The 24,557-nt window shown below is 41.8% G+C and overlaps 1 protein-coding gene across 1 annotated transcript in view; it reads left to right on the forward strand.

The window, feature by feature from the left end:
* Nucleotides 1-24,557, forward strand: part of MYO5A (myosin VA) — a 99,226-nt gene that overhangs the window by 30,165 nt on the left and 44,504 nt on the right. The window contains exons 5-12 of the mRNA XM_009276597.1: nucleotides 9,368-9,524; nucleotides 13,802-13,945; nucleotides 15,178-15,259; nucleotides 16,759-16,866; nucleotides 17,364-17,470; nucleotides 20,012-20,277; nucleotides 20,929-21,010; nucleotides 23,629-23,769. Coding sequence (XP_009274872.1) covers nucleotides 9,368-9,524; nucleotides 13,802-13,945; nucleotides 15,178-15,259; nucleotides 16,759-16,866; nucleotides 17,364-17,470; nucleotides 20,012-20,277; nucleotides 20,929-21,010; nucleotides 23,629-23,769 — 1,087 coding nt within the window. The remainder of the gene's footprint in view (nucleotides 1-9,367; nucleotides 9,525-13,801; nucleotides 13,946-15,177; nucleotides 15,260-16,758; nucleotides 16,867-17,363; nucleotides 17,471-20,011; nucleotides 20,278-20,928; nucleotides 21,011-23,628; nucleotides 23,770-24,557) is intronic.

Here is a 24,557-nt window from a genome sequence, read left to right on the forward strand (position 1 = left end):
TAGTCGGGGGCAATTATTGTGACTCAAGGTGTAGCTGAACGTGTCTCTGAATTGCTAATGCGTGGCGTCTGTGAAGACTGGGATATGTCAGGTCAGAGCATGTTGGGTCCAGATAGTCAAAGCGATGGGTACAGGCTGTGCAGGTGGAACAGACCAAGAAATGGGGCTGCTGTTCGCGCAAGAAGTGATGCTTGCTCCTGGGGCATAGCACTAAGGAACTCACTTCCCCCCCCCCCCCCCCCATCATATCGCCGCAGAATGGTTCAAAGCACTTTAGTCTCTAATAATAATCCTTAGCACTTACATAGCACTTTGCACATTCTGGGCGTTTTACAAAAGTTACCTTGTTAATCCACACAACAGCCCTTTGAGGGCGGAAAAAATAATTATCTGTGTCAGGCCGCACCTTTTGGGATGTGCCAATACAAGTGAATTTGGAGGCTTTGGCACTGGGAACGCCGGGATGACGTGGCTCTGTGGGGAAGGAGGGGCTGTGCCCGCTGTGCAAAGGAGCACTGCAAAGAGGAAACATAAAAAATGAGGGAAAAGGGTTTCCTGCGGTACAGGTGAAGGTAGGGCGCTGGGGTGGCATTTATCAGTGCTGCCTGGTTGCAGGGGAGACTTCTCCAGAGGAAGGTGACCTCCCAGGGAGGGGGGCTCAGCAGCTACGTAAAGAGAACGGAAAGATGTGCTTCTGTTATGTGGGCTATAGGAAGCAGTGGGAAAGTAAAAGGACAAAGCGGGGGTGCTTTCCCATGTTAAGGAGGCCAAGAGTGAAATCTGGAAAGAGGGGATAGCAGAACTTATTTAGGGCTGCAAAGAACTTTGTGATTAAGATAGTTTGTTCAGAAGGTTGACGAAGGGCAAGATGCTGCCTCCTGCCCTCGATGAGAGAGGTCACGGGAAGGCTGCCCGGACCTGGCTGCTGCTGTTCTCGATCGGTCCGAGAGCATTAGAAAACTGCTGAATGAATTCTTATTTATTTATTTATTGAACAGTTAAATTGCTTCTACTTGAAAAGCAAATCGTGGGTTTGTAGAGTTGCCAATTTTTGTAATGGCTCCTAACAGACGCTGCACACCCTGGGCTGAATTTCAAAGGCCTTTGCACTGAACAAGTGCTGCTAAACATGTACAGCCTTGTTTGCTGCCACACAACACCGCGCTTAGGCAAAGGTGAAGCTAAATATATTGCACTGACTTGTGTTAAACCGTCCAGGGCTGGTGGGTTTTACAGCTGCCTTTCATTTTAGGGTAAGTGTAAAAAAACAGTTTTGGTCTTTTAGAAAAGCAAATAACTTCCATAACAATGGAAGCATCACACAAAAGTGGAGCACAATTGCCCGAAGAGTGAACCTGGGACCTACCCCGACGGGGGACTGGGAAGGGCAGGTGTTGGGGAGAGCACAGGCTGGTGAGCTCTGCAAAAAAAAATCCTTGTGTCTCTCCCAAACCACATTTTGTGCTGAAAAAAGAAGAGTGTTCTAGGAAAAAATATATGGACGTATTTTGGTTTCAAGTTTACAATCACTGGTACTTTTAGGAAACTATTTATTTCAACATTTATTGAAGTCGGACCTATTTAGTGAGCCTTCAGGTAAGGTGTGCAAAACCTCACCATTTCATCTTATACCACTGATTTGTCCTTCGGTTGCTTTATTCTTTTCCCTGCATTCGTCTGCTATGCATCCTCTTTCCTGCGTTGGAAGATGCCCAGTCCCTTGCAGGACAGTGCTCCCTTTAGCCTGCTGGGGCTGGCCGCCTGCGGCTGGGAAGTTCCTTCCTAAATTTCTTCAGTAGTTAATCAAGCTGCTTTCTGTGAAGCTCACAAAACATTCGATACTACAGAGAACTCTTAACTTTATATTGATACCTGATGAAAGCCGATGGATTTCGCAAGAAAGGAGTTTAAAATCTTTTCTGTGGGTCATTATGCCAAGACTGAATAAGCTGTTTGGAATGGGTGGAGTATTAGATGTATTTCTCTATTCCTATAATATCAATACTTCTAAGTTCTTTGGGAACATCGATAAAGCAGTTACAATGATATTTAGCACTTCCACACTGCTTTTATTTTCAGTGCATTGTGTAAACTTCTTTTATTTCATCTTATCAATGAGGAAGTTATTTGGTAAAATTTTCTGTGCTCTTGTTTTTGTTATAGCTGCCTCACGGGGGGAAACTGATCTTTATTAAACAGATTTGTTTAGTCATGCTCTCAGATACAAAGATGTGTGAATGTTCTGACTGTAGATACTGCAGGTTTTGGTCATATGCTGTCACAAATATGCAACGGGGATGCTGAGAGATTGATTGCAAAAAATGGGATGCTTACTTAGGTCAGAGTTATGTTTGCATTGCTGGAGACACTTCATCATGTCAGCTGCATGTATGTACGTGTATCCTTGCGCAGTTTGGAAATCTGCTTTATAGTGTAGGGTGTAAAACATGTCACTTAGCTTAAACTAGGTTTGTGTTGGTCCCTGGTTAATCCTCTGGCTCTCGGAGTAGCTGCAGCTAATGGAAGTACAGCAAGATTTCAAACATGCCAGCATTTCAGAATGAAGCCTATCTGACCTTTCAGCAATGTCATTCGTTTTTAAGTTATTTTCTTGGGTTGGTTTTCCTGCTGCCGTAATTCAGCTGTAGGATGGCGTATCACTAAGTTCCTTTTCTGTCTTTGATGGGCACGACGCACATTGATGTTAATGGTAATTATGTGTGTACGCTGAGAACAGGATCTATCCCAAATGTTCCCTGAGTCACAGGTTCCTTCCCTGTGAGTTTGTGTCAGGTTCTTTGATCATTCAAAATTCACTGTTTTGAAAATGTAAAGCAATTTCAGGCTTACAAGTCTACCTTATTAACACAGACCTGCAGTAGAGGAACAGCAGTGAGATAAAGCAGACCAGACTGTCACCGCTAGATTAAATAAAAGCTATTTATTGTGCTCTTGTTCTTGCATTGAAGCAGTAGGAGATTTCAGTGTTTGAAGGTTTCAGGATCAGGCCTTTAGCAGCAATTTGTGCTGTTTTGATTTAAATAAAGGATGAAACTGTCATATGCCATGGGGTTGGTGCCCTTAGCCATAACCTAAACCTGTTATTCCAAAAGAAAAGAAGAAACCAGTAGCAACTCCACAAAAAAAAGGCAGTAGATTTAATTAAACCTCTTAGCACTGGAGCAGTGAGGGGACAAGATGTCCTGAAGGTGATGGCCTTCAAACCACCCTGACAAGAAGCTTCCTTAAAAACATCAGCACCTTGGCAATGTCCTCAAGGTTAACAAACATAGATGATTTAGGATCAAAGGCAAAGTAAGTACTAATGTTCTTCTCATCAAATTGCCCTGTTATTTGGTCTCTTCATTTTATATTAAGGATATCTCACTCTGATCTTTTCTGCCAATCTCATCTATGTTATATGGCATTGAGACAACTCAACTTTGAAGCAGTTCATCACAGGCAAGCATTTCAAAGTCTGTATCAGAATCTTTTAAAATCAGCTGTTAATGATACACTTTTGCCAGGTAGAGATGCTGGTGGCTTGGGTATGGATGGATTGATAGGAATATTGAGGTTGATGTCAATAATTCTGTATTGCTTTTGTTTGTTTTCCCAGGCTGATTTTTTTGTGGTGTCTGTGCTTATATACATCTATTTGACATTATTTGCTGCAGAGTCATGAGTCTGAAAGACAAGATCAAGTGATACCTCTGATGCATCAGTCATAGGAAGCATAAAACCACAAAAACAATGTTGTGCTTTGATGATTAAATTGAATAGCTCTGGGCTTCTTTAATCCCCTCTGAAATGCTTATTGATGGGTAGGTTTTTAACAGTTTTGGTGTTCCTGCTTCAAAGAGGGATTTTCTGTTGGTATAGAGGAAGAAGGCAAACAAAGATGTCTGTAGGGATTTTTTAGTCTATATGTCTTGATTATCCTGATCTGTTTGGACAGTTTGCTATCGAAATAACGGCTGTGATGCAGTAAGCTGTTGTGGTTTTCGAGGGAACCAGCTTCAGTGGGTGTAGTGATCTTAAAGAATGAAAATTGTTTGAAAATTGACAACTCTGCCTTTAATGTTAGTAACTTTATTGTTTCATTTCTTGCACTGTTTTTTCTTTTTTGCCTCAGTTTTTTCCATTGGTCAACTGAAATCGTTAAAAGCTGCCTTAGATAATGACAGCTATCAATGATTAGTCAGTGTTGTTGCAGCACTCTGTACACACTGGAGGTGCCCAGTGACAGTCTTGCTCTTTCCTCTACTGAAGCTGACAGCTGTGACCTCATGGGAGTAGCGTTTCCTCCTTTGTGAGCCCTTCTGAAAGCATCTCCCTTAGATTCCTATGAAATACAGAATTTAAAGTTAGTAGTAGTCAATGCTGTTAAAAGTATTGCATTAAGATATATGCACATCCTCAACAAAGGTTTTTTTTCACATCTTGAAAACAAGATTTTTTTTTTTAAACCACTTTCTGGTTTCTTGTACATTGTCATTTCATCCGTATTCTGCAAAACCCTTTTCTATGTAAGGTATCTCAAGTCAGTTTGTAGCACTCTTTTTTCCCCAACGCTGAACCCCCTTTGAGCAGAAGCTATCTTCAGTGTTGAATTTTGCAATGTTTTTTCAAAGCATAAAAAAACCCCTGCTGGAATGTAGGTTGTAATCTCAAGCTTCCAGGAGTTAGGTAAGTCTTACATCTATTCCGCTTTAGCACTCTGACAGTGAATTTCCTCATAAACGTATTGCCTGTCAACAGAATTTTGTAGGTAAAGCAAAATTGTCTTTAAAATTTACCAGCCTATGCACAAATCTGTTTCTGTCCCTTAGCGGAATTATGATATGAAAAATCAGTGACATTCATTGCTCATTCTATGGCCATTACTTGTCATAAGGAGTGGAGTTGTGTATGGCTTGGATACAGCATCTGAATATTACCTTTCACAATTAGACATCAGCATTATTTTTGTGATAGATAACACTATTTTAAATGATCAGTTATTTATTCCATAGTGTGTTACTGTCCTTTTATTTGACAAGAAATAGCTGTTACCCTCACGTGACTCTTAAAGTATAGGCCTGAGAGAGTGGATATGGAAGATTTCTGAATCGAGTCCCCTGCTAGTGCAAGCAGTCTCAGCCTATCATGTCACATTTTGGCTTGTGAAATGTTTGGGCCTATCATCTTAAAACTGAGGTTTTATTTTGGTTTTGTCATTCCTTTATTCTTCTGCACTGTTCAGAAATGGCAAAAGCTGAATGTGATCCTGACCGATGCCTGAACATAATACTTTGTGTTTCCACGAATGGTAAACTGCTCCCAGTCAATCTGTTTCAGTCTGCTGGGGTTAAACACCTCTTTTCAAGATAATTTGGCTTAGTATTGCATCACTGTAATGTAATTCTGTATCCTAGGATGTGATCATTATCCACCTTTGGGTGAAAGAAGCCTCTTCCACCTTCTTGTCTCCCAGCTTGCTTTCTCTCATTTCTCTTTGTAAAAGCATAATTAAAATCTTCCCTCCATTCAGAAGTAATCTTAATTTTGAAATCATCTAATTATGTGCTTTGTTCAGAGAAAAAGCTCCAAGAAGATGAGGAAGTATTGCAGAGATAATGGATTGTGGCATCAGGCTGCAAAGTGGTGTCACACATAACACTGTTGCCCTACTTACTTGTTTCATTGGCTGAAAGTTTTAATTATAGCTTTTTTTCTGCCTGGTGACATGTTAAGTGCTCAAAATGTCAGGTCAAAGGTTGAGGGCTAATGTTTTAGCTAAAAATAACTCCAAGCGTTATTTATACCTGAGAAAGAACTCGGGGTGCTGTTATTTGTGTTTTCTGGGGATTTTTTCCTTTGTTTTGTTTTGGGTCTTTGTTGTTTTGGTTTGGTTTTAATGCAGCCTGGTTATGAAAATTTCATTTGGCATAAGCAGAGGTTCTATTTTAGACTGACCGTTGCTTATACCAAACCATTAAAAATAATTCTCACCACATTTCATGCGCTATCCAAGGTATTTTGATTCTGTTTTACCTGTTACTTTCTTTTCAATGTGGCATTTTGTTTCTTTAATGACATAAAAGAGCCCTCTGCCAAGCTGACACGGCTGCCTGGCAGGACTACCCCTACCCTCCTTCTTGAAAGACTACGTATGTTGCTGCCTGTGGTAGGACGTCCATATGCCAAGTCTTCCCTGGGGTTGTGGCAGTAACAGCTCATCCCCTGCCGCTGTTGCGTTTGGGGTGTTGTGTTACGCTGATTTCTCCTTCCTCAAATGTCGAGTGTGATCTTGGCTGTTCCGTTGTGTTTTCCTTTCTCTCTGCCAAAAAGCAGAAAGAATAATATGCTAGAGGATGGTCACTCCAGTGTGTTAAAGCAAAACAATGGACTAATGTACTTCTGAAGACAAGAGTGGCTCTGAGCGTGGATGGAGCGCTGGCAGGGCGATGCGAGAGGACTCCGCTGCAGACAATGAGCGAGCCCTTTGTTTCTCATGATTGCCGTAGCTGCTGCAAACACAAATATTCATTGCAGAAGAGGTGGCAGCAACGTTTTCAGCTCTCACAGAGCCAGCCGTATCTTCTCTAGGCGAATTTATGAAAAGTGTATGTGTGTATGTACTTATACAGTAATATAATAATGGATCCCTTATTCCTGAGCACATGAATGAGTGCTAAGGAGAAGAGTATGTCTTCGTATCTTATGACATGGGGGAAGGAAACGCTAGGCTAATTAGCAACAGTATTCTTAAGGAGAAATTATTTCAACCTCATTTTTTCATTACTGTCTTTGAAAACATGGAGCTCCCTCCTCTGCAGCGCTCTGAAGAGCCTAGTGTTTCCTACCCCTCCTGAGCTCCCGAGGAGGGACTAGGGACTGCAAAACCAGCGTGCGCTTTCCACGCTCACACACACGTCCTTCAGGGATGTGACAGTTAGAATGAGACACCTTTATTTCGTTCTTCCTCTCTTGGCAACAGAGTTAGTTTTTTGTTGGCAGTTTTGTTAGAAGTCTGTAGTACTGAGGTTGCATTACTTTTTTTTCTGAAAGCCTTCTGTACTTTGGGAACTAAGCTGAAAATAAGCTTAATCATCAGAGGATACATTTCATAAGACTTGAGCTTCATGAATCTTCGTATATTTAATACATGAAGCAGACCCGGTGATCTACAAATGAAAAGCTTGTTATGTCGTTGCCCATCTCCTGTATTAGGCAGCTCCTGAAATCAGACCAGAAGTTTCATATTTTATAATGGTGTAGTTGTTTTTTTTCTACCAGTGGAGGTAGAGCAGTGGAGGAATATAAGAGCACTGCCTGTCCTATGAGAAAGTGTTCTCTGTTTTTGACTCACTGCAGGAACTGTCTGTGTGAGCGGAAAATTGTTTGTTATTGGTTGTCCCATTTAGGTCTTCGGCTGGACTGCTCTCATGTCCTTCCGCTGCTCTTTTTGAACATGAGCATCCGTACAATTCACGCCACCTCCTGACGGGCAGAGCTACAGGCTGTCCCGCGTGCACGTCTGTCTACTGCCAGTGGACTCAGGGAGGGGGCAACGGGGAAGAAGTGTTTCTTCTTCCTTTCCCAGCTGGAAATCTCCATCACTACCGCAAGCCATCCCAGGCACCACAGACCTCCCTCAGGAGTGTGCGCAGCAGGCTTGATGGCCGCTGTAAGGAAAGGTCCCGTAGGCGGGTGTTTTCATTTTCCTGTGGCCGAGGCTGGCATCTCTGGCAGTTCAGTCTCCGTAGCCTGGACTACACACAACCTGGTGTCAAGCTGAACAGTTATGCTTTCCCACAACTTTCCCACTGAGACTGACAGCTTGGTGTATGTGGATGTGTGAACTGTGCTGTAGTCATTCGCACCTATCTCATGTGTTAAATGGAAGTTGAGAACACAAAATTAGGTTGCTTTGATCTTCTTAACGCCTTCCTATTAAATTTAAATCAGCACCCAGCCACTTAAAGTAATTTCCTTTTACCAAAAATGTGGAAAACCTGTTTCAGCCGATGCCTTCATTCGGTTGAATGGATCCCACCTTGGCTCTCCCGGAGATGCGTGACGTAACCAGTGGCTCCTTTAGCCTACGTCTTTGTGCAACACAAAATGGATGCTGGAGTCATGCTCTTATCTGGGGGCTTGGGGATGTTTTTGAAGATAGGTAACAGCTTGAGAGTAACAACGTGATCTGCAATTTAGCGTCATAATTTCATCAGCAGCTTTTTTTTGACCATCTCCAAAATAGAACCACAGATCTCCTGGAGGACCTTTAGGCTGCAGAAACCACAAATAGTTTTTCCATGCATATTTCTTCGTTTCCCCTGCATAGCATTTACTGGTGGCCTCAGCAGGCGTTTGGAGGCTGTGCAGACTGTGTATGTACTGCCTGAACATGTGCGTGCCCAAAATTTCATTCACAGTTACTGTGCTGTAAGTGCAGCCTGGTCGGGGGCTTGGTCATACTTTCTGTGTTCCAGCCCCAGCTCTGAATATCTTTGGGGTAAATTTTTATTCCTTCTTTCTCTACTTTCCGGTATGTAAGATAGAGTTAAGCTCACCCAGCTCATGGGATTATTTTGAAATACCGTTCATTTTAACTTCTTTTGCTTTGGAAATATAAAATACTGTATAAAGCATGTATGGTCTTTATTTTAAAAGATTCAGGCTATATAACTGCTAATTTCTATCCTTGTTATTTTGTAGTGTGTTTATTAGTCATACAGTTGGGGTTTATGGATAGAGCCCTCTTTGAGATGAGAGAAAATTGTTTTAGTAGCAAATGGAGATGGAGATTATTTTTTTTAAATGAGGAGAAATTACTTCATAACAAAGGGATCGTCTTCACTCTAGAGCTGCTATTTGTGTCCTGAACATCCCTGCTTGAATTTTTCAGATTCAGAACAATTCTGGGAAAAGCTGGTGATTAGATCAGACGGACGAAAGGTTTCTGTTGCTGACTCTGCTGTTGATTTCTCTATCTGTAAGATGGCATTAATGATCTTTACTAATGAGCACTGATAATTTAGTGGAGCACTTTAGCAGAGACTCTGGATAGAAGTAGCTGCAGAAGCACGTAGTGAATAGTGGTGACAGGTACTTCACCGTGGCCAGGTTCTCCAGAGCAGCTCTGCTGGCTGGCTGGACTGTGGCGGCAGCATCAGTCCTGACTGAGCATCCTGGTCGCAGGCGGTCCAGTCAGCCACTCAGGCAGCTTGGCCACTGACAGCCTTGTTTCTGCCACATGCACTTACATTATTGCTGTATTGCTAACATTTATGGTGGAAGGGTTGTTGCCAAGTTGGGGGGACAAAAAATAAGTGTCCTTGAGAGAACAGCTGGTAATTAACATGTCTTTGTGTTTCAGAGATGAGCGAAATCAGTCAATCATTGTCAGTGGGGAATCTGGAGCCGGGAAGACTGTCTCTGCTAAGTATGCCATGAGGTACTTTGCCACGGTCAGTGGATCTGCCAGTGAAGCCAATGTTGAGGAGAAAGTCTTGGCCTCCAACCCCATCATGGAGGTAAGAAAGAGAGCTACTGCACTAACCCCCACCCTCCAGCTGCAGTTGTTGTTCTGGGGCTGACACAAGCATTCAATAGAAAGAGCAATCCATAGTTTTTTTAAGGATCAAAGAACCTAGAATAAATATATTTTAAAATTTTGTTTTTAATCCATTTACCAGGAGGTGCTTTAGGCATCATTTTGTGTAGTATTTATGAAAGATTGAGAAAAGACGGGAGGTAATGATTTAGTATTGTTAATGTATTTCACATAACAAAGTAATTTTTATATGAATACTGCTTTAAATCTATTCAGCTTTGTAAAACTGGTAGTTCCCAGACCACTGGCTAAATGCAGGTGCAGAAGACTGTTTTTGTGTGTAAAATTGGAAAGAGGATTAAAACTTCTGGGCTTGCCCACCAAACATGTACATCACACAGTGGGGACAGGTAGATTACACTCTGAAGTGAAGAGAGCTCTTGAGTAAAGCAAATGTTCAATTTTAGGAAATGTGATTAGGGAAGATAGACTGAGAAAGCAAAGTTACATGAGGTGCACACAGTTTCTTTCAGAGGGGAAGAACACGACAGAAGATGTAATTTTGCTATAATTAGCTCAGACTAATGTTTCAGTTCTGGAAATTTGTGTAACTAACTGTAGTCAGGTCCCAAAGCCATTGGCTTGGGAGCATGGGTGCTGGCAATAGACTGTGAGACAAGTCCAGTTCTCTCCTGCTTCAGGATCTCTGTTCTCCAGGAAGGTCAGGAGATGCTGTAATTCTGATGTGGCCAAGCAGAAAACATTTCTTGGGCTCATCTGAATTGTTTTCTGTGTCTTTGCCTTTGTGTAGATTCAAGTGGTAGCTGAAGTTAAGGAACTATGTTAAGAAATGATTCACCAGAGAGAAACAGTCTTCAAGTCCAGTTCCCTCCTGCTTCAGGATCTCTGTTCTCCAGGAAGGTCAGGAGATGCTGTAATTCTGATGTGGCCAAGCAGAAAACATTTCTTGGGCTCATCTGAATTGTTTTCTGTGTCTTTGCCTTTGTGTAGATTCAAGTGGTAGCTGAAGTTAAGGAACTATGTTAAGAAATGATTCACCAGAGAGAAACAGTCTTGGGGGAATTCCTTGAGAGAAGTAGCGCTGTGTGTAGGCACGCACATGCGCATGACTATGGACAACGTAAGAAAATGCTTAGGACAACTGATGCCTTGGTAAACGTTTAGCATCTCTGTGCAATAGTGTGAAGTATTAGTGGATAGACATAAGTAAATGGAGTGCACACAGTGAAATGTGAAATGCAAAATGCTGCCATTGTTTTCTTTCTCAGGTATTTTTAAAAATGAACTATGTTTTATTCCTTCTTTCCTCCTGGCGTGAGGAGTTCATGATACTCAGACTATAGCTGTCCCATCACAGTTGTGTGTGTTCTGTCACAAGGTAATTGTGCCTGGTTTGTGGTGCTGTGTGGTGTTTTGAAACTGTTTTGTGGGATAAAGCAAGCTGTGCCATGATGAGCACTGGCTCTGCTGTTGTGGGATCCAAATGTCCTGCTATGGGAGGAAGCCAGGGGAGCTGAGCCTTGTCTGGAGCTGCACCTACCCCAGCGGGAGCAGCCTGGGCCCTGGGGAGCAATGGCAGTTTTGCAGGTGTGAGCTAATCCCAGAGTACTCCTTTCACTGCTCCAACGTTTGCAGTAAGTGTCGTGCCATCCTTGGCCACGTTGAGATTCGGTGCGTGGCTAACAGGACCAGGGGTGCTGAACGCCCCTTCTGCTTTCCCCTGCGTACCACGGAGGTGGTACCTGGGGCCAGGCAGGCGGCCGCATCCTCACCGCCTGTCCGCTAAGTGACAGCTACGGTAAGAGACTCTGCAGGATGGGTCTGCAGTTTGCTATTTGTTTGCTGGGTGAAGTACAAACTGTCTACAGGTTTTCCTGCGCCACTTCTTTTGTTTGGTCTCAAAGCCTAAACCAAACATCCTTCTCTCTGACTCCTTGGACCCCACCTCCCTGTCAGTAGCTTGCCACTAATTGTCTGATTTAATTTACAAAGCAAGGAAATTTAAATTGAGGACTAGAAATTAACTTTCCATCCATACCTTTTTTTATCCACTAAAAAACAATGGTGGTGCTTTATTTTTATTTTCTAGGGATAACAACAATTTCGTGAACCTGCGTATATGTAAAATTTCAATTACTTTAAACATTGTTATAATTGGATGAAAGTGATCCTTTTAAGTTCAAACACTTGAACTTTAAATAAGCTTTAGAGTGAGTGTTGTGAAATCTGGTCTTGAGACAGATTGTAGGATAGCAAAATTAACGTTTCGAACTCTTCAGTTGATAAATCAGCAGAAACAAATTAATCCATGTAGATTAGGAAGAAAATGAGTAATTAATTTCAGAAACAGGAAACTCCTCATTTGCTAAGTTGATTGTAAAATCCTAGGAGCAGGTGGTCATTTTATTTTTTTAATTTCTATTTGAACAACGTAAACATCAGCATTTTATGAGCTACCATCATTAGTGTCAGAATTTCACATCATCTTTGCCTACTAAATACTCTGTAACATCAAGTGACCACTATACGTTTCTAGCAACTATTTGAATAATTAGCTTTGTAGTCAATAACTATATACAGTTTTCCTATGCAAATGTAGAAATTGTCACGTCTTAAAACACACCTTTATATGTAATTTCCTGCCTCTCATTCTTTGTTACCCTGTATAGCTACGCGAATTGTACAGCTTAGTATGTACTCTGGTAAGCCATCTTATAATACCAAAGACTTTCTTAACTGTTTTTATAAGTAATACCTTTCAAAGTAATAATTGGTTTCTGAAAATATTGTAATGTTATATTGCTACCACCAACAACAAAATATATCACAGTAGCAATAATTTTAAAACACAAGAGATGCAGTTTGAGTACGTTCAGTCTGAATGAATTCAGTATTTCTGAGAACCGCAGAGGTGCAGTTTGTTCTTACATCCTTTATAGCAGCTGTTCATCTGATACCCACTTTGACATCTGCTCGGTCAGGCGTGCGTGCTGCTGCTGCTGTGGTGGGGTTTCTGAAAGTCTAATCCCCGCTTCCCGTGCTGTACCCGGCTAGCCCTTACCGATCCACTGGCCTTTTGTTTACAGATTTGGAATACCGATACTCAGCATTGCTATTTGCTCTCATTTGTTTTTCTCAAGTTTTGTTTCAGTACAGAGTTCCTATGGATGGCTACGTGAACTAGGAAACATGGACATAGATACAGCTCTGTGTTCTTTAGTTATGGTGCACTTCAGAGTTAGGTACTTGGTAACATACACGCAGTGGCATATGATAAAAGGCAGTGTGCTGTATCCGAATTGCTCCAAATGCCATTCCTTTTGATACAGAGATATCTTTAGGGTTTTTTTGGAAGGTGAATTGCTATATGATGTCTAAACCATGATCTGATTGAGAAGAGAAAATGCTTTTCTTTGAAGTTCAGCATGTTGTGATTTGCATACCTTGAATTCTGACATATCCAGCTGCTCTCTGTTGCGGGGTGAATCCTAACGCTGATGAGGAAAGGCAGAGGTGCACCAAGACCGCTTAGGAACCACAGTCATCATTTGCCCTGGGCATCCCAAGACCGCATACTATAGAGGAAATACATATTGTTTATTGTGTTTGAAGCTGTATTGAATTAATCTAAGAAATTAGGCATGTAGGGCAGCATTGAAGACTGTTTCTGAGTCAGAAACCAAGCTGCTATGGAAGGGATTCAGTTTCAGGCAAATGACATGAGTCTGTACATGTTAATTTTTAGATTATTTTTAGGCACACAGTAAATACTTTGTAATGATACGTTTGCAGAAGTAGTTTGGAAATGTGGTTGATTATAGAGTAATAATAATAATGAACTGTTAGCCAGACAGAACATAGGGGCTGTTTGCTGGACTATGGGTTTATGATAGGGAGACTTACAGATGTTGCAAGTACTATACATATATCTGTACACATACATATATGAATATATAAAGTGTGAAATAACTGTTACAGTTTTATTAGGTCCTTAATTAGACTGTGTGGAAGTGAAATCATTGCTAGGAAGATCAGCTTCCCATCTTGTGTTAATGAAATAAGCATATTTTGATGTAACTTGCTAACCAGGCAGAGATTGTTCTTTATTAAATTCTTTATTATTTTGAAACCAGGACAAAATTAATGTTGTTAAGTGTTCATGAGCCATGTAGATGATTAAATAGATTTGATAATTTCTAAAAGCTGTTTAACCTTTACAATGTTCCCTTTTTTCAGTCTATTGGAAATGCCAAAACTACGAGGAATGACAACAGCAGTCGCTTTGGGAAATACATTGAAATTGGTTTTGATAAGAGGTATCGAATCATTGGTGCTAACATGAGAACTTACCTCTTGGAAAAATCAAGAGTGGTGTTTCAGGTAATACTGATGCAATCTTCTTATTGTATATTTGTGTGACTATGCTAAAAAAAAAAAAGCTATCACTTGCTGATATTCATTCTCTCCCCTAAGAGGTGGCTGTAATAGTGTATTTGTAATATAGCACATGTGGGGAGGGGGAAGAAAAGGAAAACCAAGTCAGCCCTTCGTTATATGAATTATTCGTAGTTGTAAAATGTGTATTAAAAAGGCTGTGTATTTAAACATGAAATACTTTCAGTGCACTACTAGATAGGAGCTTGTGCTTACCATAATATTACAGAATAGGGCTTCAAAAGCTAGCAGAAATCACTTGTGCTCAAGAAGAGCTCTCCGTTGTGGTTTGTAAAGCTGCCATCTTAGCTCACTTTCAATCTCTTGTTAAAACCCACTGCTCTCGCAGTAATTACGAATGAGTCTTAATTGCCATTATTTAGGCAAATGAGAATATGTAATTTCATCTTTCTTGAACTCTCTTCATTTTGGTATTTCATACTTGAACCGATCCACAACCTTTTTGTCTCCCACACTTCCTCTCCATCTTTGCCTACCTTATAGTCTAGAGCTCAGTAAAAATGGACTTATCCTTGACTGGCTGCCTAAAGGTATAAAACAAATAATTACAGTTTGCATTCTGTAGGGGTGTTACGTGAAGTAGTGTATATTTCAAAAATAAGAGAGACTTCTTGCACATGGTTTAGCTGGAAGAAAGTCTTTTTCTTTTTTTCCTTTTTTTTTGTTTTGAAGTTATGAAATTTAGAGCGCTTAAATTCAGAATTATGGTGTTGATCATGAGTCATAACCTTCTGAGCTGTGTTTGTCCTTCATTTTAAAATTCCAGCTTTGCCTTGGCAAGAAAGATACTCCCTTCACCAGCTTACTATTAATGCTGAGGCGAATGGTATTAGTTATTTTTGGAAAATGAAAAGCTTCTAAGTATGATCATTCCACCCACCCATAGAATCCTGATCTATATTTGATAGTAATCCACAGTTCTGAAAAGTGAAATCATACATTTTGAAAATGTCTGCATGCTTCTTGCTGTTGAAAATGGATTAAATTAATCAAGAAGGAAATGATAGATGCTGATTTATCTTTCCTTTTTCCATGTGGCTTCTGTGCTCTTAATGTAATGCTAGAGAAAGCATTAAACATAGTAATTCTTTTCTACTCATGGATGTTTCTGGCACTTGTTAAGTTGTGAAAAATAATCAATTCCTTTCTTTTTAAAGGCAGAAGAGGAGAGAAATTACCACATCTTTTACCAACTTTGTGCCTCTGCAGCATTACCTGAGTTTAAAACTCTACGATTAGGTATGAAATTCACATTCATTGTGTTGTGCAATTGTAGGTACAAAGCAGCATCTCTGAGCTTTTTGAGCCATAGAACCAAAAGAAGAATTGCTGGCTTTTAAATTCTAAACTTTTAAACCTTCAAATACTAAAATATATTGAAAATAACTAAAATGGCAGATCTCGGACTTTGTGTTTTTTAGATAAAACGAAAGTAACGGATTTGATTATTCAGCATACTCTAATACACTGCAGTTATAATCACTAGGACTTACTATGTCCTGGATTCCAGAGTAGCTTTCCAGTGACGAGGGTGAAATTCTCTTCTCTTGGTCCTTTAAAACCTTTTTTGCATGGCTCCAGCTACTAGAGAATTTTACCATTTCTGGTATAAGCACCTGAAAAGCTTATTTTGCATCTGCATGCTTTCAGTTGGGCTGTTACCAACAATTACTTTACCATCTCTGCTAACCTGGTGATCACAAAACTGATAAGTGAAATTTTTCATTTTTCAAATTAAAATGTTGATAAAGGAAAGGTTTCTCATTTAACAGGAACTGGTACTTTGTAAAAGAAAGGCATGATGATGACCTGGGGACAGGCAATCACCTCATCATTTTTAAAATTCAGTATAAATTTCAGTGCTTCTTGTTTATTTTTAAAAGTTAGCTTCATAGTGGGAAAACTGCACAGCCTGTCAGTGCTGATTTCTGAAATACCATTCTGGTTTTAAAGTGTTTCTCTGCTCTTCTGCACCATCCTGGAACATTTAGGATTCACATCTGCTGACACAGGAAAGAAAGGAACTGATGTAATTATAACTAAAGAAGGCATTAGCAGACTCCTCTTCCAGCGTTCTTGAAACCTTAGCAGATCAGAAGAAAAGGAGTCTGTTACTGCCGCTGGAAGCATGGCCACTGAAACTGTAGGAATTTACACAGTACCCAGGAGAGCTATTGCTCTCCCGGTGAAGCCCAGTGCTGTCCCCAGAGTGGTATGAAGCTATCAGTTCTCCAGCCACGACTTCTCAGCCAGAGCCGATCAGATGCTCATAAGACTAAACCAGACCATAAATTAGAAACGAGAAGAAAATGGGCAAAATTGAATTTTTTAAATACCCTGATGCAATAATAGCATAATAATATCTGCCACATAATTCCAAAGTGCTGCTGCTGTCAACTCTGCACCTACTACTTGGGTGGTTGGCTCAGACTTGGAGAATAATTGCTTCCCAAGTGATTATTCCACAGGTGTGGAAGTCTGAACCAGGGTCAGGTAGAGAATATGCTTGAGGGCCTATTGCAGGAACCAGGTAGCTTAAGAATACTTACTTGCACTGTTAAATCTTGAAAAAATTCTTCTCCAGAATAAGTGGGTCCTATGAGCCAGAAGGCAAAAATATACTGACATATTTCAAATCATGGATTCTGCCAAGAGCAACTTAATCATTACACAGCTTTACAGATGTGCTGTGAATTTCTGCATCAGTGTGTGTAAAAGATTTGTTTTTTCTCTTACAGGGAATGCAAATTATTTTCACTATACGAAGCAAGGTGGAAGCCCGGTGATTGATGGTGTCGATGATGCTAAGGAAATGGTAAACACCAGGCAGGCCTGCACTTTGCTAGGTAATTTGTAAAACACAGTCATATCCCAAATCCGATATACTAGCAAGTGTTTTCTACATTGTTTGTATATATTTTCTTCATACTCTGTTGTGTTTAAAAACAGGAGAGTTTGATAAACTTTGGGACTGAGATACTTCTATTGCATTAAGATGGTATTTAAATTGCAGTGGAATCACATACCTAGTGTAGGAGGAGCATGCATTATATGAACGTAAATGGTAGATTCCCTTGGTGTGGCATATACAGTGTTGGAGGTCACCAACAAAGCACTTTGAAACGGCAAATTAAATAGTTCATTTTAATGGATTTTTTTTGCATCTGGTTGTAAAATGTTTTTAACAGAAGTGGAGCCAAGCAGTACCGTCAAATGCCAAAGTCTCTGAAGAAAACACACGGCGGTCACCGTTTTTCTCTTCTTAATAAAATTTTTCATCAGCTGCAGCTTGTGGTTCTGTATTTCTCTCTCCATTCAAAACGTTTTATTCATCATTTTTCAGGGATTAGTGATTCCTACCAGATGGGAATTTTTCGAATCCTTGCTGGCATCCTTCACTTGGGCAACGTGGAGTTTGTATCTCGGGATTCTGACAGCTGCACTATTCCTGTGAGTAGTAGATGAGCTGAAGGGCATGATTTCTACTCTGACAGTTCTGCCTTCTGCTTGTTTGCAGGGACCTCTTCTGAAAAAGAGTAACAATATAAAAACAAGCAATGTGTTTATTTCTAATTTGTTAACATTTTCACAGTTCTCTTTGCAGATGGATTCAACTCTTCTCAGTTTAGAGGCTTTAGACAGTGCTCTCTGTATTATAACAGTGGCTGCCTTAATTTTGTTTCAAAATTGTAATTGATCTGTCCTAGAAAAGTCTACCGGACAGGCTAGCTTTGAAGTCCTGGGCAGGTGTCTAGATCTTTATATTCCTACATGAATACATTCCCTGCCCACAGTAAATGCTTTGCAGGATGGGTTTTTTTTAATGTTAAATGGCAAAATGGCCTAAATAATTGCAAAGCAAATGCTTCTCAAAGTCCTTTGGGATGTCTAGACATGAGCATAGGATATACAGATATGATTCGTGTGACTCATCTAAGTGTTGTGGTTGTATCAGTCCTTTTCTACCTTTGTGGAGGTCAGCAATGAGGACTGCGTAGTCTGATCTGAAAAAAACTTCCTCATTCAGTGAGGACCAAGGCTTCTTACTGAAGTCTGTATTCTGGAGATGAGAAATAAAACAGATCTGGCTTGTCACTCTTCTATTCCTTGGATTCACAAGTGACCAGTTTCTCCTTTTGCTTTTCCTTGAATGTCTACTGCTGGACTACACAGCCTTCATCTTTCTCTCTCTTCAAATAGTAGCGGGGGGGGGCGTGTTCTCATTTTACTATCAGTCACTTTCTCAAGAATCTGCAGTAGCAGTTTCTGGAGCTGAGACAACAGGTCCTTCATCGGGCCACAGATGATCAGTGTGCCTGGTCTGACACCATCTGTCCGTGGGATCTAATAGATAGCTGCTGTGAAACGACAGCCATAGTCTGGCTCTTTGGTGTGTATTAAAAAGGTTTTCACCACAAAGAAAGCATCATTTAATGATCACAGGTAGAAAGCTGATGAGCCCCAGGACATGATGAGCTAGCCTGTGTTGTAATGGGTATCTTCAATGCAGGAATCCCACTGAATGAGCTAGTACAAAGCTGCAAGTTCCTGTGCAATCCTATCCTGACGTGGTAAACATCTAGCAGGCAGCGGTGAATGTCTGCTCAATGGCATCCGCTACCTGAGCCGTGCTGTTCTCTGGCAATAGCCATGTCATTGCAGAGCTCTGTCGCCATGCAGACTGGTCTGCCTGGGAAGCGCTGGCGCGGTGATGCAATGGTGGTGCTTCAGGGAGCTCAGCGAAGGGCTCCGCATGGTGCTGGGTGAATGAATCAGTTTGTTTAATGACAGCTTGACTAACCCTAATGTGACACTGTTTTGTGCAGCGTTCATTATTATTATTACTACTTTATTATTGTCTTCTGACAATAACTACTTAAAGTGGTATGGCTAAACTCAAAGAAGACATGCTCAGTTAGCTGGATTTTGGAGGTGTAACAGCACTGTCATGGGACCTGTATGCTGTAAGGACTGGAAGAAGCCCCAGAGAAGTCAGAAGGATGTGGAAATAGAAAGATAAAGCTGATGTACCCTGAAGCTACTGGGCATGTAGTAACAGTCCCCTGTAATCTGTCCTCATCAAGACGCTGCTTGTCAGCGTGCTGTTGAGCCGCAGGGTGCAAAGTGAACGTGATAAGGAAGTAGTGTTAGGGGAGTTCCTTAGGAGGAAAGACCTGTCTGTCCTCCTTGATTTCTAGCTATTGGTTTGCTTGTTAGTCACAAGGTGTAGTATCTTAACTCGTTGAGTGGTAAACGCACTGCACGGATTTTTATGCAGAAATCTTACATACCCATCTAAGTGTGTAAGCCTTGCTAGTTGATTTTACACGGTTAAACAAAGGTCAATTTTTTCACTTGTACAGTCCAATTTGAGAGTTAGAGAACAGCACTTGTGTGCTCCAATCTCTTAATGTTTGTCTCCAGAATTCACTGAGAAAATACTGTGTTAAATACTGAGAGCAGAGCACTAAAGCCCTTCCACACTTCTTCCTCTTCGTTCTTGGCTTGGGCTGCGATGCCCCATTGCCCATCACTCCTGCCGTGGATGTATATGAGCAGACGAGAGCACCACTCAGGAGCTGTAGTCCATTCTGTCCCCAGCACACAGCTGATGTCCTGTCCTCTGCATTTATCTAGCTTCTTCACTCAAAACTGAGACAGTTAGTCACAAGAATTCAAAATACCAAGTCCATCCCTGCGAAGCTAGGTGATTCATTTTTGCAAAGGTTGCAGGTTCCCTGTGTGGGGCTTTTTGGTGAACACAAGTATAGTAAAATGCCTTTGGGGAAACTGTGATTCACCAATTTACTTCAGATGTGAATGTGACAAGTGGGTAGGGAACTTGTTACGTTTTGAAGGAAGAAGAGCTGAGGAAGCTGCTGTTGCTGCTAATTGTTGGATCACTGCAGGCAGGCATTTCCTCCGATTGCATGATTGCATGTGTGCTATTGGTAATACTGTTTCAAGACCTAACAAGATTGTTTTTATTAGCCCAAGCATGAACCCCTCACCATCTTCTGCGACCTCATGGGTGTGGAGTATGAAGAGATGGCCCATTGGCTTTGCCATAGGAAGCTTGCTACTGCCACCGAAACCTACATCAAGCCAATTTCTAAACTTCATGCCATCAATGCCAGAGATGCACTTGCCAAACATATCTATGCTAATCTCTTTAACTGGATTGTGGATCATGTGAACAAAGCCCTTCACGCTACTGTAAAACAGCATTCTTTCATTGGAGTGTTGGACATTTATGGGTGAGTCTTTTTGTCAGAGATAGGACATCTCTTACATAATTATCTTACTGCAAAGCATCTTTGTCTTTACCATGTAGCGCTGCGTGGATTACACAAAAACCCCCAAACCCTTAGCAGCTGCTTATTCCAGCTGAAGGAAGTAGATGTTTAGTTTTGACATGCTACCCAAGATCTCTGTCTTGACTTCCAGGTTTGACATTTATAGTGGGATTTCAGATTTTTGCTCTTGCTGGTTCCTTTATGTATTGCATTGGGGAAAGTTACAAGGGAATTGTCATCTCATGGTTCCTCCAGGGTGGCACTTGTAGAGAGGACAAAGATAACTAACATGCTCTCCAGGAACATCAGTCCCTTCCCTGCCTAAAGAGGGAGCATCACTGAATCTAGAGAGGACAAAGATAACTAACATGCTTTCCAGGAACATCAGTCCCTTCCCTGTGTTCCTCGTCCCTGCCTAAAGAGGGAGCATCACTGAATTGCCCATGTACTGCAATTTGCCATTTCCCTGTGTGCTTTGTTGCTTGATTGTGGTTGTTTGTACCTGGAATAATGGAATTAGTTTGACTGGAGGGAGGGAATTTAAAATTATGGGGTCATTTAATCTGTTTTTTTTTCATTGCACTAGTAATTTTTAGTATCTGCATATTTTAGATTTGAGACATTCGAAATCAACAGCTTTGAACAGTTCTGTATCAACTATGCCAACGAAAAACTGCAGCAGCAGTTCAATATGGTAAGTAGGAAGTGACTGGCATTTCCTCTTCCCTTTCCCCTCACCCAAGTCCATTCTGCTAATTGGGTCCCCAGTGGTTATGATGAATTCCTTCAGTCTATTAACCAGCTGTCCTGGCCGTGGGCTTTGGGGGATGGGGAAAGATCGACTATCTCCTAGAAATAGATTTTATGACTAACTGCTGCTCTGGGACTATTTGAAATTCCAATCACAGTAACATTTATAAGACAGAAGCAGTGCTTGGCAATTAAGACCCTGAGATTGCCTGTCAACGAGAGCACCGTGTGGATGAAGTTGGAGTTAGCTGTGTCTCCGTAACCTCCAACGAGAGCCTGTGCATGGGCAGCAGAGAGCGGGGCTTTGCTGCTGGAAATCTGCCACCCGCACTTCCTCTCCTGGCATTATTTTTTGAGGGTTTTCAGCCGCATCCTGAAGTTGATGACTGACGTGTGGCAAGAGGCACCTCTTCCCCCTCCTCCAGAGAGATCACGATTCTCTCTCTCCTCAGCCCTAGTGACGTTTGTAATTATATATTTTACCTGTATGACGATGAGGCCAGTTATTTATGCCAGGTCTGTTGCTAGGCTGTGCTGCAGTACAGGAATAGCTTTGAACTCTCTTTATGAACGTACCTCCGTGGCGGTGCGTGCTCGCAGGACTGGATCCCCCCATGCCGTCGTTCATCCCAGCGGCAGGGATGCGCGTCGGGGAGTAAGCCGGGTGCTGGAGCGGAGGCTGGGCTTTCCAGCCCCGGCGCGCCCTTTCTGTGCTGGTAGTGTCACGGCTGGCTTCAGCTCCATAAGCGGGATGTCATAACTGCTAAGCACAAGGTATCTCGGAGTTTTCTCAGCTCTACAGCAAAAATCTAGTCACTGTAAGAATTGTAAGGGTTTGCTTCTTTACTAAAGATCACCGTCCCCGTGTTCCCTTCCCTCTCACGCTGTTGCCACAAACACTCATCTCGTGAAGGACGGGGTGACGGGGCTTTTGTGTTGATGCCCTGCCAAGCTACCAAACCCAGCGCCAGTGGACACAGACCCATTGGGCTGCCATGCAGATACACGGGGTGGAAGCTGTTTTAAATTAAAGCCCTATGTCTGTGCCCAGCGCCAGGACACAGACCCATTGGGCTGCCATGCAGATACACGGGGTGGAAGCTGTTTTAAATTAAAAACCTATGTCTCTGGTGGCCCGAGCCCAGCTGAGGGCAGGCCGCTCGGGGACTGCCCGGCCACCACTCGCACCTCCACAGCCTGCCCAGCCTCCCTGGCCACCCTTCCCCGCCTGGCCACCCACAGCCCGTAAGGAAAATTAGGTCTGAAGACATTTTTCACCACATAATTGCTAATTCCTTTACGGTGGAGAAATGGTTTTATGTTTTCTTTCAGGACTTAGGTTGGATATGACTCGCCAATAAAACGCTACCATTGGCTTTTCTGTCAGGAATTAACTCGGCGCGTAACGCAGCCGTTAAGCGGCGGGGTGGGAATGGCTCCCACGGGCACCGTTAAGGAGCGCTGCTTTGGAAAGGATGGCGTTAAGCTAACGAAATAAAAGGGATAAAGCGCTTTGTCAGGGTAGTTTTCTGCTGTCTGGCAGGTGCGTGCCAGAGAGCTGTGAGGCGTCTGTGGGCCTGTGCACTGAGCTCAGGGGGCAGCTGAGGCCGGCTCCACGGATACAGGCCTTTGTGGCGGCCCCCCGAACCCTGCCCACGGCGCTGCTCTTTGCTGCTTGTTCAGGTGTGCTCCGAGTTCAGTTCTGCCTGCCAGAGCAGTTAGTATGCATTAAAATTTAAATGGGAGGTAAAACGTCATTTAAAATAACTGGAGTCAGCAGTCTTTTTGTTTTTAAAAAGAGTGCTTGTGCTATTAAGACCACAGTTTGCCTGTTTAATATCTTACTATCTTTTTTCCCCTGAAGTTTTAATTCATCTCCTATGCAGATTTCATTAAAGCTGTGCAGCTTTTTTTGTGATAATATTTTTGAATAAATATACAACTACATTGTTATTGATCTTCGTACCAGGTAAATCTTCCACAAAATTTTGCTTAAAGGATTTCTTGTGCTAATACTGCTAGAGTCATTCTCGCGGGTTTTTGCTGAAGAGTATATTTTAATGCAATGCGTCATCTTAGAAAAAAATCAGCAGCCATTTAAGAGAAAATGGAGCTCTGTTCTTTTACAAGGAAACGCAGAAGTATTTATAGTGAAATTTTACTTGAAATAGAGCAGTATTCGTAACTTCAAAATCATAAATGCATGGCATATCCCACTTTGTAAGTTGCTGTTCCTTCACTTGAGGCTTTTTCTGGGTTTTGTGTTCGTTTTTTTATAAAAGAGCTTGTAGTAATTGTGGGACAATATAGTAAAAAGATAGGAAAAAATAGACCTTATTTGCAGAGAATATGGATGAGTGCTTTAATTTAGTCTGTTGTTTTTAGGCCAGGAAAAAAGGTTAATTTATTTTTCGTACACTTACTTGTTAAAGGGTTTATTCAGTTGAACTAGTGTGTCACTTGACAGCCTGGATTAATGTGCCAAGATGAATTCAAGTGAGAGTTCGATGTATTTATTCTCCATTCTATTTCACAGAAAACTGTTTTCTTTTTGCCCTGTAGCATGTCTTTAAGCTGGAACAAGAAGAATATATGAAGGAACAAATACCATGGACCTTGATTGATTTCTACGACAATCAGCCTTGCATCAACCTCATAGAGGCCAAAATGGGAATTCTGGATCTGTTGGATGAGGAGTGCAAGGTGTGTGTTCAAGGGCTTTCATAGAGAAAGAGGTCATCAGCCGTCCTGCTTCTGAGGCCTCACAGGGGAAAGTCATCTGCATATAGCCATCATTTTGACACTCTGCTGCTGAAAGGATTTGGAGAACGTACAAACAGAATTGGCAATTACAGGAGGAGAAAAAATGGTTTTAGTCATGCTTTTTTTCCCTCCTCTCCATCACGTGTCTGTATCTGTTTCTGGGTCTCTGATCAACCTCTGTTTTGACTCTGGCAACTTTCTCTTTCCCGAGTGTAGCAAGTGCAGTCTTTGGTCCTGCCAGATTTCTCCAAATTGCCTCTCGCTTAGTGTCTCACCTTTTGTCTTGTATCTTAGTTTAATTTATGCCAAGCCATGTATAGGGGATGGCGTGTGGTGTCCACTTCAGTGGAAATCCAGCTTGGGGTTCTTGTGTATCACAAAGCCTCACAAGCAATCTCTAGTAGTGGTGGATGAGTTCTGACCCGCTGAGATGCTGCTCAGTCAGATAACGTACCTCCTGGATCCCCGCCTTCAGGTGTGTGACACTGGAAGCGTTATTAGCGTCATATGTGTCACATAGCAGCTACACCTGCTGCTGGCCTGCGCCCAGTCCAGAGTATTAGAAAGGCAAGTGCATAGCTTGTTACCGGCTTCCTTGCTTATGGCAGTGCTGGAAATCCGGGGAGTTTGAGTTTGAAAGCAAACCACAAAGTGTTGGCCCCTGTCGTCTTAGTTTCTTTTGCTACTGAAAAGTTTTCAAGACATTTTAAATGGCTGTGTGTTCTCTT

The sequence above is a fragment of the Aptenodytes forsteri genome, unplaced genomic scaffold, assembly GCF_000699145.1.
Source record: "Aptenodytes forsteri isolate BGI_AS27 unplaced genomic scaffold, ASM69914v1 Scaffold1, whole genome shotgun sequence".
Classification (NCBI taxonomy): Eukaryota; Metazoa; Chordata; class Aves; order Sphenisciformes; family Spheniscidae; genus Aptenodytes; species Aptenodytes forsteri.